This window comes from Oryctolagus cuniculus, chromosome 9, assembly GCF_964237555.1.
Source record: "Oryctolagus cuniculus chromosome 9, mOryCun1.1, whole genome shotgun sequence".
NCBI lineage: Eukaryota > Metazoa > Chordata > Mammalia > Lagomorpha > Leporidae > Oryctolagus > Oryctolagus cuniculus.
The window spans coordinates 60,133,539-60,146,345 of record NC_091440.1 but is presented as its reverse complement, the minus strand read 5'-3'; the positions used below and the strand labels follow the sequence as shown (position 1 = coordinate 60,146,345).

The window sequence follows — 12,807 nt, the reverse complement described above, 5'->3', positions numbered from 1 at the left end:
CCCAGGTAGGACCTCTGTCCCTAATAAGTTGTACTATGAGAACTGACTGCAAATTTTGTTGCCAAACTGTACTCTATATGTTGTGTGGGTGGGTACAAACTGTTGAAATCTATGCTTCACATGGAGTTGGTCCTCTGTATATAAAATCAAACTAAAAATGAACCATAATGAAGAAGGAGATGGGAAAGGGAGAGGGAGGTGGGATGAGAGTTGGGGGGGAAGCTGGGTATGGGGGAAAGAACTGCCATATTCCTAAAGCTGTTTCTATGAAAAAATGCATCCATTAAATAAAAACTTTAAAAAAGTAAGTAATCTAGGTATGATTTAGGTATATGAGAGGATGTACATAGGTTATATCCAAATACTGCACTATTATATATAAGGAATTTTGAGTATCTCTGGATTTTGGCATGTGGAAGGAGCCAACCCTGGAGCTATTCCTGTGCAGTTGCCCTCATTATCTTATGATGTTTTGGAGTTCTGCAGTGATACTCCTTTTAATGGTAATTTGTATACTCTTTTTTCTCTTGGTGAACCTTGTATGAGGTTTGCAACCTTCTTGAAAATCAATTTTGTTTTCCCTATTTTTTATTCTAAATGTCATTTTCTTTATTTTTTCATTATGTTAATTTTATTTTGCTGTTCTTTAATTTTTTCTATGTTTTTCAAATATAAGCTTAGATTGATTTGACCTTTATTCTCTTCTGTATGTACATTCATGCTAAAAATGTCTCTTTCCACAGAATTTTAACTTTATCCTGCATATGTGGTATGTTATAGTTTCATTTTTATTAAGTTCAGTATCTTGATTTTTACTTAGAGATTTGCAGGTTATTTAGAAGTGTTGTTAGTTTCTCAGTGTTTGGAGATTTTTCTGGTCTGTTATCAGTTTCTAATTTTAAACCTTTATGGTTAGAAGCATGTTGTTTATGATTTAAGTCATATTAGTGTGCTAATATTGGTTTTTACTGCCCATGGTTTGGTCTGTGATCTGTGAGTGCTTAAATGTTCTCTGCTGTTGTTGTTAGGTATGTGTTCTATAAATGTCAGTTAGATCCTGTTGATTGATGACCCTGTTGAAGTCTTTTGTATTCTTGCTGGATTTCTTTTTGTTTGAATGATTATTTACAGAGGTTATCTTAACTATAATGATGAATTTGTCAGTATTTCCCTTTTCATTTTTGTTATGTGTGCTTTAATGTATTTTGTTGCTTGTTGCATAGGCATTTTACAAATGCTATATCCTTATGGTAGAGTGGTCTTTTGGTGTTTTTTTTTTTTTTTGGATATATTTATTTATTTGAAAGAGTGACTGAATCTTCTCTTCACTGGTTCACACCCCATAAGGGCACAGTGGGCCCAAACCAGGGGCCAGGAACTCTATTCAGGTCTCCCCTGTGGGTGCCAGGGGCCCAAGTACTTGGGCCACCTTCTGCTCTTTCCAGGGCCATAAGCTGGGAGTTGCATCAGAAGTGGAGCAGCTTTAATTTTCCCAGCATTCCAATATGGGGATGCTGGCATTGCAAACAATAGCTTAAACCCAGCATTACAATACTGGCCCCTAGATTGGCCTTTTTGTCATTATTTAATTCCATTTTCTTCGCTTTGGTATTAACATAGCCACTTCTATATTTTGATGATGTATCTTTTTTTTTTTTTTCTTAAGGGAAAGGGTTTATTGGGGAAAACCCAGCATACTGGAGGGAAGGAGCCAAGAGGGAAAAGGAGAGAGAAGGAGAGTGTAAGAGAGAGAGACAGAGGAGAGGAGCTAGCGAGGAGAGAAGAGAGATAAGAGGGGGAGAGGAGAGCAGAGAAGAGAGAGCGAGAGTTGTTGTGTTTTTTTGTTTGTTTTGTTTTGTTTTGTTTTGTTTTTAAGGATTCAGGTACTTATTTGAAAGTCAGAGTTAGAAAAGGGAAAGACAAGCAGATATCTGTCTGCTAGTTCACTCCCCAGATGGCCACAACAGCTGGGCTGGACCAGACTGAAAGCAGGAGCTGGGAGCTTTATCCATGTCTCCCATGGGTGGCAGGGGCCCAAGTATTTAAGCCAGTCTCTGCTGCTTTTCCCAGGCCTTTAGCAGGTTGCTAGATTGTAAGTGGAACAGCCGGGATACAAACCAGTGCCCATATGGGATGCCACTGTTGCAAGCAGCAGCTTTACCTACTATGCCACAATTCCAGCTCCTGTGTGATGTATCTTACTCCATCTTTCTATTTTCATTTTGAAAGAGACATGTAGACTGAGAGAGACACTGACAGAAAGATCTTTCATACACTAGCTCACTCTGCAAAGGAACTGAGAACTCAATCCAGATATCCATGTGGGTGAGAGGAACCTAATTGCTTGAGCCTTCATCAGCATCTTCCAGGGTCTGCATTAGCAGGAAATCAGATTCAGGAGACAGGAATCAGATTCCCAGGTATTCAGATCTGGGATGGGGACATCTTAACTACTAGGCTGATCACTTGGCCCTCATCCTTATACTTTCAACTTGCCTCTGTCATTATACTGATAATGAATTTCTTATGGAGAGCACATGTTGGGTCATTTTTTTTTTTTTAATCTGCCAATTTCTGTCTCTTCATTATCTATCTAGACTGTTTCCATTTAATGTAATTATTGACATACTAGCGCTTAAGGCTACCATCTTATTTTTTGTTTTCTACTCCCTGGTTTTCTTATTTCTGCCTTTCTGTTGGTTGTTTGAAAATTTTCAAGCATTTAAGGTGATTTATCTATGGTGTTTTTAAATTTCCATTCATCTATTTATTTGAAAAGCACATTGACAAGGAGAGAAGTGTTCTATCTGCTGGTTCACTCCCCAGATGGCTACAGCAGCAAGGGGGAGGCTGAAGCCAGGAGCCAGGAACTGCAGACTAGTCTCCTATGTGGATGGCAAAAGACATCTCCTGCCTTTCCAGGGGCATTAGCAGAAGCTGGGTTGGAAGCAGAGCAGCTGAGACTCAAAGTGGCACCCTGGTATGGGATGCAGGCATTACAAATAGAGACTTAACCCACTGTACCGCAAGGCCTGCCCCTTGTTTGGATAGCTTTTGAAATGGTTATTCCAGATGTTATCCTAGATACATTGTACTAGCTTCTCAGCATCTACTGGTGCTTTTACCAGTTGAAGTATAGAAATCATACCACGTTTTATATCCATCTCCTTATAACTCCCTTATTTATAATTGTCTTAAATATTTCCTCTACATAATAGTTAAAACCAAGGATAAAATTTTTACTTAGTTGTCATACATAACTTAGAAAAACTCAAAAGAAATGAAACCTTGTTATATTTAATGCAAATTTTTAGTTACCTTTTATCCTTTCTAATGTTCCAACATTCTGTTTCTTATTGTTTCTTCTCTGTTTAAGAATTTCCTTTAAGCATTCTTTTAGGGTAGGTCTGTTGGTGACATACTCTCTGTCTTGGTTAGGATTTCTTTGTGTTTATCCTGGTTAGGATTTGCTCAGCTTCTTGATTCTGTTAGTTTCTATCTCTCCAAATTTGGGAATTTTTCATCTGGTATTAAATTGAGTAGTATTTCCGACCCATCTTTGTCTTCTCTTTGCTGCACCGTGATGATGCAAATGTTGCATCTTGTTATAGTCCGCTATACCCCTAAGGATCTGTTCATTTCATGTCAGTCTGTTTTCTCTGCTGATCAGTAAGGTAATTTATATTGATCTGTCTTCAGCTCACTGTTTCTTTTCTCCATCCCCTCCTTTCTGTTGTTGCTCATCCACTGACTTTTCTTTCTTTTGCCTATGCAATACACTGACCTTTTTGTTGCAATTATTGTATTGCATTTCTAAATTCTAAAATGTTTGTTGATTGTATCTTCAGTTCTTTGGGGGACTTGTAAAATTTTTTCATTTAGATCAGTTTATAATTTCCTGCTGAAACATTTTTATCACAACTGCTTTAAAATCTTTAAAATTTTTTTTTCTTTTTGAGAGGCCTAGATTGCCTATCTGCTGATTTATTCTCCAGATGTCCACAACAGCCATGCTTGGGCCAGCTGAATATAGCAGTCAGGAACTCCATTCCAGTGTCTATGGATGGTAATAACCCAAGCACTTAAGCTCTCACCTGCTGCCTCCCAGGATATACATTAGCAGGAAGCTAAATCAAAAGGAGGTAGTTAGGACCGGAACCAGCACTCTGATGCGGGATGTGGATGTCCTGAGTAGCTACTTTACTTTTGAACATTGCCCCAACCTCCAAACCCCATGACTACTTTAAAGTATTTAACAGAAAATTTTTAAGATCTCGGTCATTTTTTTTTTTAATATTTAGTTTATTTATTTCAAAGAGTTACAGAGAGAGGTGAGACAGAGGTCCTCCATCTGCTGGTTCACTCCCCAGATGCCTGCAACAGCCAGAGCTGAGCCAATTAGAAGCCAGGAGCCAAGAGCCTCTTCTAGGTCCCCAACACAAGCGCAGGGGCCCAAGGACTTGGGCCATCTTGTACTGCTTTCCCAGGCCACAGCAGAGAGCTGGATCGAAGAGGAGCAACCAGGACTCGAACCAGCACACACATGGGATGCTGGTGCCCCGGGCCAGGTCTTTAACCTGCTGCACCACAGCGCCTGCCCCAAGATCTCTGTCATCTTGATATTGGCATCTATTGATTATTCTTTGTGCCCTCCACCTTCCAGTTTGAGATCTTTCTGATTCTTGCCGTTTTCCAGTAGTGACAAGTAATTTTTCAGTTGAATCCTGGATATTTTCATATTCTGTTCAAGAAATCTGGATCTTATTTAAACCTTACCCATTTTAGTTGGCCTTGTCTGATAATGTGTTGGTTGGGGAACGCAAGGCACTATGTCATTACTGCCTGGAGGACATAAAAGTTCAGGCATCCAACTTTGCTTCCATTGGCACTGAAACTGGGACAGTCTAAGCTCCCTGCTCAGCCCTTGCTGGTTGGGTGGGGCTTAGTGAGGTGCTTAGCTGTAGTAATTCATTGTCTACAAGTTTTCTGTCTTCCTAGACTCTCCTTTTCGTTCTTTTGGCCACAAAGAGCAGGCCTTTATTGAGGCTTTTTTGTTTACTGGTTTACTCACCTTGGTGTTTCCAGCTTCTTCAACTCCAAGGCTAGAATATATGAGGGCAAAGGAAAATCCAGGGGTTTAACTCCATGTCACTTTTTGTGTCCCACGATCTCTGGCAAATTTATCAACTTCCTTTGTTTTCTGGGTTTTTAGTTTGCTAGTGGAAAGAATAGGAAAAAAAAATATCTATTTGGTCTTCTCAGAAAGGAAAGTCATTCTCACTACTGACTGGGTGGACTGTAGTGTGCTGTACAAAAATACCAGTGTGTCAGACAAAAGAGCATTGCAGAGTATATGTCCACTGTATATAGAGAGCAAGTGAGCCAGGTATACCCCTAACACACCATCTCATCTGTGTGACAACACTGACCTGGAGCATTGCAGAGTATGTATCCACTGTATACAGAGAGCAAGTGAGCCAGGTATACCACTAACAAACATCTCCTCTGTGTGACAACACTGACCTGGAGCATTCCAGGGACGACTTCTGTTCTTGTGGGAAAACAGAAAAAATACAGTAGACTCTGTCCTCTGTAATTGGGACAAGACAATTTAGAACAATATAACTTGAGAGAAATGCTAAATTGATCTGGAGTCTGTCAGGAGAAAAAGGAGAATTAGTCATTAGTGAGTATGTTCAGGTTATAAATTGCATCTACTTCTTTCAGTTTTGTAACTGAAAAGTTCTGTTAGGTTCAGTGCATCACGCAAGCTTACCATGTTTAATTCAGTCATTCATTTGAAGCCTACCATGTGCCAGGCCTCTGTGCTTTGAACTAGAATATGAGTATATTCAGCCCTCTTAATCTACAAGTTCCACTTCTATGGATTCAGCCAACCAGAGATTGAAACTAGGAAAAAGAGAAAAAATGAAACTCAGTCTGTACTAAAAATTTTTTCCTTTCATTATTTCCCAAACAATATACAACATCTATTTATATAACATTGACATTGCATTTGGTATTATAACTAATCTAGAGATAATTTAAAGTATTTGGGAGTCTGTGTGTGAGATATTTGCTAATACTCCATTTTATATAAGGAACTTGAACATCTGCAGATTTTGGAACTTGAGTATCCACAGGGTTAGAGGGGTGGCAGTGGTCTTGGAACTGGTTCTCTACAGATGCCAAGAAGTGACTATATTAGTAAAATATATTCCCTTACTCTGAGGAGCTCTCAGATTTATTTGCAGGCAAGGGTGGGAGGCAGATATAAGAAGGCAAACCCTTAAATTACAACTGCATAGTAATAGGTGTTATGTTAATAGTAATTAGGTTCATACAGAAGAGTAGAAGATTAGTCTTGATTAGGGTCAAAGAAGACTGCGGAGAGATGGTGACATTTCATGTTGAGAGGATAACTAAAAATACAGAAAAGAAATGGGCTGGAGAGGAGATCTCATGCAGAGGAAAATGAGTAGGGGAGTATCACAGAGCACATAGGACATAGGGGTTCATTGAATTTCCAGTGTAACAGGGTATATAACTTCATACATTTGTCATGAACACAACTGGTTATAATAAACAGATAATAACAGTCATTTATTATGAGGTATTATGTGCTATATATAATTGTATATCCTATACTTCTTATGATCAGTAACACCGCAGGTTAGTTTACACCAGCATCATAAACATGAATAATTCCATGTGCTATGAAGTGGCAATGCCAACAGCTGTGGCATTACTGTTATGGGAATTTTGCAGCTTCGTTGTTGTTGTATGAAACCACTGTTGATACGGTTTAGATATGTTTTGTCCCTGCCAAGGGTTCATTCTTGATTCCAGGTGCGATGATAGGACCTTTAAGAGGTAAGGGCCTAATAGGAAGTTATTATTAAGTCATTGGGAGCAGTTACCCCAGAAGGAATTGATGGTAGTTCTTGTGAGACCCTCATTAGTTCTCAGGAGAGGATTTTATAAAAGAGCAAGTCTGTCCCTCCTCCTTCCTATCTAGCCTTGTCGCCTTCCTTTACACATTCACCTCATGATGCCACATAGCTCTCAATAGAGTTGGTATCTTGCTCTTTGGACTTTCAGTCTCCAGAAACTGTGAACTAAATAAGCCTCTCTCGTTATTGAAACAAAAATTTGATTAATTGACCTAAATGTTATTATGTGGTACCCTATAATATTTGTAATTGTGCTAGGTTGTGGTACATTCAATAAATGGTAAATAATCAGTTCTTCATTGAGATACTGTGTACATGCGTGTGTCTAACTTTTGACTTTGAAAACATTTTCAAGTAAACTTGAATGAGTTTTGCACAGAGGAAACATGAAGTTGAGTCCCTTTGAAGCTCCAACCAGCTAGCATAGAGTTTATTTATCTGGTGATTACTCTCTTACAGCAAAAAGAATTGTATCATTATTTGCAGGGTGGGGGGCAGTTTTATTTTAATTTGAAAGTTTTTCCACATATACCTCTGTGCTAATCAACAGAGGGAGAGATGGAGCCTTATATGACAGTGTATGTGAACTTGATGCTCCTACTTGACTACTAATAGTTTCCTTTTCAAATTTTGTGAAACTTAAATTCTCTCTGGACGAGATTAAATGAAAATAATGTTTTTAGTTTCTATTGAGCTATGTATAGTGTGTGTGTGATCTATTAGAGTTTATATTGAGCTGTTGATATATTTATAATGAACCTGTATTTGAGTCTGTATACTTAGAACATTTTTAGGAAAATGCTCTTGATCATTTTTGATATTATGGTCCTGGAGTTAATATCTTTTTTTTTTTCCCTTTTATTACAGATGGAGTCCGGTGGTACGGTTTTGAGTACCAACTGGTCTGATGTAGGTAAAAGAAAAGTTGAAATCAATCCTCCTGATGATATGGAATGGAAAAAGTACTAAATAAATTAACTTGACACCACTGTATTGCATACATTCACCTAATGCCCATTGTGTGTTGATACTGCATTCTTAAATTTTGAACACTGAGTATTTTTTTGAAAGATTATACCTCTTTACCTCTTTGTGCATTAGAATTTATTTCCCTTCAAGTGTTCTAAGAGTCTAATGAAGAAAGATCAAATTTTTATCACTTATGTCCTTAAGGATTTTAGATATGCTGAACTGAATGAAGTATCATTTGCTACTAGATAGATAGTTCTATTTAGTTGTGGGAGTGGAGAAATCTTCAATGGCATATCTCGGGTTATTGCCTTATTTTTGATGCAGTATTCTGTAATTTATTAGACCAGGCAACTTTGGATGAGCATAAAATTTTCAACTTCAGTGTTATATTGTGTTTGCTTTTAAATGAAGTTGTAAATATAATTTTTCTATGAAGAAGTTTGGTTTACTTACCTTTGTCTTTCAGTTTTTAATGAGAACCTTGAGAAATTATTTATCACAAGGAATTCTCGTTTATTATTTTTTTAATGGGAGGTATTTATAATTTGTAATTGCACTGAGATTTTGGTCCTTACCTCCCAAATTCTTGTATAAAATATGCTGCAAATTTAGTTGTGCTGATGTTAATCTGTGAAGCTGGGACAAAGAAAGATCTAGGAAAGCATAACTCCACTTTCTGCTGCTTTTGCTACAGCAGGATTCCAGTACTAGTGGGCTGGGTGTTGTGTTTTGTTTCTTTCTTGGAAAATCTCTGCTCACACATTTCTATGATTGTCTTGTTTTCAGTGGTTTATACTGGCTACTGTGAGAGTAAGTATGTATCCACATGGATACTTAAGAAAGTTTGCAGGAAAATTTAATTAAGAGATAAGTTTATTTTGACCCATGCCAGTTTTTTTCATAATGCCTGTTTTCCGTGAAAAACACTATGCATGAATTTCAAAATATTTGCAACAAAATGGACCTTTTAATTCCATCTTTCCACAAACTTTTTGAAGTACCCTCATTTATTACTTATACTGTGCCTAGAATATATAGATAACATAGGAAGAAACAAACTAAAAGACATGAACATTAACTCCAAAAATTAACATTCTTGAAGGGATTATGGAATGGTTGAATGCTCAACTAAGTATAATTTTGAGACAGAAAAAAAGTGGCCTGTGATTAAAATTATTTACAGCTTTAAGCTCTTGTAAATTATAGGCAGTGGGTGCCCTATGGATCTGACTTCTCTTTCTGGCCATAGTTTTCTCACCTTTGTGTCCCAGAAGTTGATCTCTGTTACATCATCACATTTTGTGATGAGGCACTACTGTGTACACAGAGCTGAGGGTAGGGTGCATGGGAAACAAGTTAGCTATTTTCAGCCTCCCAAAGAGTCCTTTGATCTGAGATACAGCGGAGTTCATAAGAAAAGTGGCAGTGGGCTGATGTTTTCTTAGTGCCCACACCTGTTGTTACAGCTTGTTTAAGCCTGCTGGGGTATTCACTTGTTCTTCTACCCACTTAGAGCTGAAAAGCTGCCTTTTTGATTCTTGAACACTGAAGGGAAAAGCGAAATTAAATTCTTGCTTGCATGGATTTCTGGAATATTCTCCAGAGGAAAACAAGATAGTGATTTTTGTATTCTCTGTGTTAAATGTTCTCAGAACCATTAATCCTGAGGAGGAGGAAGGCAGTTGCTTCAGAGGCAACAAGATGAGAGCAGACAACACTGGAGACAAGAATTCTTAGTTCTAGAACATTTCTGTCACTAGCTTTATAATCTTCATTAGGTCTTGGCCTTTGTATGTGTTTACTCCTTTATCTGTAAATCAGTAGGGTCTGAGAATTATAGTCCGCAAGTCTAAATAAGGAAATCTTTAGAAGTTATTATAATACTAGGGGTTTTTTTTCCAAGAAATTTCTAGTATTATTTTTGCTCGTACTTTAAAGGGTACATTATTTGGAGTATACTTACCTGTTGGCTAGATTTGCTTAGTGTTAGGGGATTCAAGGTTTTGCTGATGTAAATGGTGTTCCTAATATGCCTGATTAAAAGCATTAGAAAATTAAACCTGGTCTAAATATGTTAGATTTATAGGTCATGGAAATTTTGAAAAGTAGGCTAGACAGCTACCGAAAAGTGTCACTCTGAAGTACTGCTTCTATTTTGCCTTTCTAGATAATGTAAACATAGAAGCCTCCAGAAATTTAAGAAATTTGATTTTAATTAAGAGCCTCTCTTTTTTGGTAAATATTTTGTTTATTTATTTGAGAGGCAGAACTACAGACAGATGGGGGAGGGACAGAAAGGTCCTCCATCCATTGGTTCACTCCTCAAATGGCTGCAACAGCCTGGTGCTGGGCTGATCCTAAGCCAGGATCCAGGAGCCTCCTCTGGGTCTCCCATACGGGTGCAGGGCCCAAGCATTTGGGCCACCCTCCACTGCCCTCCCAGGCCTTTGCAGAGAGATGGAAAGAAGAGCAGCCGGGACACAAACCAGAGCCCTCCACAGGGGATGCAGGTGCCACAGGCGGAAGCCCAGCCCACCACGCCACAGGGTTGGCCCCAATTAAGAGTATTTTAACTTTGTTTTTATTCTCTATGTTAACATAGATGTTATTTGGTCTCACTTCTTTTTCATACTTCCATTTTTATTTATCAAATTTTGGTTCACTTAGTACTTTAATATTCAGAGTATACATTTTTTTGTGTTGGTGTTTCCTTTTTACGGTTTAGTCCTAAAATTACTTTTCCTCCCCTGTTAATTATATAGACTTCATCTGTTCTGATTTCTGTAACAATTTGGACCTTGATGACTTCCCAGAATTCTCTCACTGTCTTCAATGAATCTTTTATAATTTCCTGCCTTGTGTCTTTAATACCCATTCATAGTTGGTTACCAACTAACAAGTCCTATCTTCAGCATTGGCACTTACTGGTCACTTTTTAAAGATAATTTGGTTTCTTTGTCTTTAAATGAATTGTGGAGGGTTTGCATTAATTTTTTTAAATCATCTCATCTTTTAGATCTATTATGTACACTAATGGCAGGACAATGGAAAATATTGTACTGTCTTATCTAAATTTTTTGATGAATTTAAAATATTTAAAGTGTATATATTGCTCTGCTGTTATAAACAGATAAAGATGTTTAATTTAATTAAGTATTTCTTGACATCCTTTCTATTTTACCTTCCTTTTCTCCTTCCCCAGCTACCCACATATTAGGTTAGGAAATGGATCTCTGAGATACACACTGACACAGAGCAAAACTGCACATTAATTCACCATCAACTTGTTGCACTTTAATTCCTTTGGAATTTTCCCTGTCCATACTGGTATGCATTTCTTACTTGTAGCTATTACTGGTATTTCCAAAAATAGGAGATTTGAGTGGCAGCTTTCTGGTCATTTGCTTTTAAATTCTTAACCTTTCTTCTTATTAAATGTGACTCTTATGTCAACCAAAATCATATCCATTGCTAACCCATTAAGGCGAACAGTGGTAGCTAGTACTTCTTTATGGCCCAGGTGTGATTTATGGTTGCTCATTTAAGTAGTGATAGCATCTCATTATTACAGATCAGAAAAATGAAACTAAAATCCTTTCCCTAACGCACATCACTGGGAATGCGATGGAGCTGGAGTTTGAAAGTAGGTCTCCCCCCTTGCTTTTTGCCTCTACACTCTATGTGTAACTCTGACTTTCAAATAAATAAATCTTAAAAAAAAAAAAAAAAACTAGGCCTGTCAGACTCCAGCACCTGTTTTTGACGACCAGGCCTCTTCACGTGAATAGTTGAATGTGCAAGGAATAATGTTAATACTGAATCAGCTCTCTGAAAGTTAAGCGGAGAATGTGCAAGTTCAAAGAATTTTAACAGGAAAAGTATATTCCTAAAGATCAAAAATACTAACTCACTTTTTTTATTTTAAAGATTTATTTTATGTATTTGAAAGGTACAGTTACAGAGATCTTCCATCCATAAATGGCCACAATGGCCAGGCCTGGGCCAGGCCAAAGCCAAGAGCCAGGAGCCTCATCTGGATCTCCCACATGGCCTCAGGGGCCCAAGAACCTGGCCACCCTCCATTGTTCTGCCAGGAGTATCAGCAGGGAGCTGGATCTGAGTGGAGCAACTGGGACTGATATCCACCTGAGATGGTGGTGCCGCATGTGGCAGCCCAAACCGCTATGCCACAACAATGTCCCCTGCTGTCACTAAAGCATTATCTTTTTTTTTAAAAGATTTATTTATTTATTTATTTTGACAGGTAGAGTTACAGACATTAAGAGGAAGAGACAAGAGAGAAAGGTCTTCCCTCTGTTGGTTCACCCCACAAATGGCCTCTACGGCCGGCGCTGCGCCAATCTGAAGCCAGGAGCCAGGTGCTTCTCCTGGTCTCCCATGCAGGTGCAGGCACTCAAGCACTTGGGCCATGCTCCACTGCCTTCCCAGATCACAGCAGAGAGCCAGACTGGAGGAGGAGCAACCGGGACTAGAACCCGGCGCCCATATGAGATTTTGGCGCCACAGGCGGAGGATTAGCCAAGTGAGCCACGGCGCCGGCCCTAAAGCATTATCTTTTAACATCTGAATTTTGAATTAAGAAACACATCTGGCCCCCAAGGGTTTTGAATAAAGAATTATATTCCTGTGCATATAAGGTATTACAGATAATACCGGATGATGATTTTTTTTTAAGATTTATTTATTTGAAAGGCAGAAGCAGAGAGAGACTTCTTCCATCTGCTGGTTCACTCCCCAAATGGCCACAATGGGCAGGGCTGGGCTGATTAGGAGCCAGGACTCGAACTGGCATCCAGATGGGATGCTGGCAGTGCAGGCAGCAGCTTTACCCGCTATGCCACAGCGCACTGACCCCTAATAT

At 38.5% G+C, this 12,807-nt stretch overlaps 1 protein-coding gene across 2 annotated transcripts in view; it reads left to right on the top strand.

Moving 5' to 3' along the window:
• The window catches only part of SUGT1 (SGT1 homolog, MIS12 kinetochore complex assembly cochaperone), a 55,582-nt gene extending 47,639 nt beyond the window's left edge, over positions 1-7,943 (top strand). For both annotated transcript variants that reach the window (XM_008260023.4, XM_002712973.5), the window contains one exon: positions 7,821-7,943. In XM_008260023.4, coding sequence (XP_008258245.1) covers positions 7,821-7,922 — 102 coding nt within the window. In that variant the 3' untranslated portion in view covers positions 7,923-7,943. The remainder of the gene's footprint in view (positions 1-7,820) is intronic.
• The last annotated feature ends 4,864 nt before the right edge of the window (positions 7,944-12,807 follow it).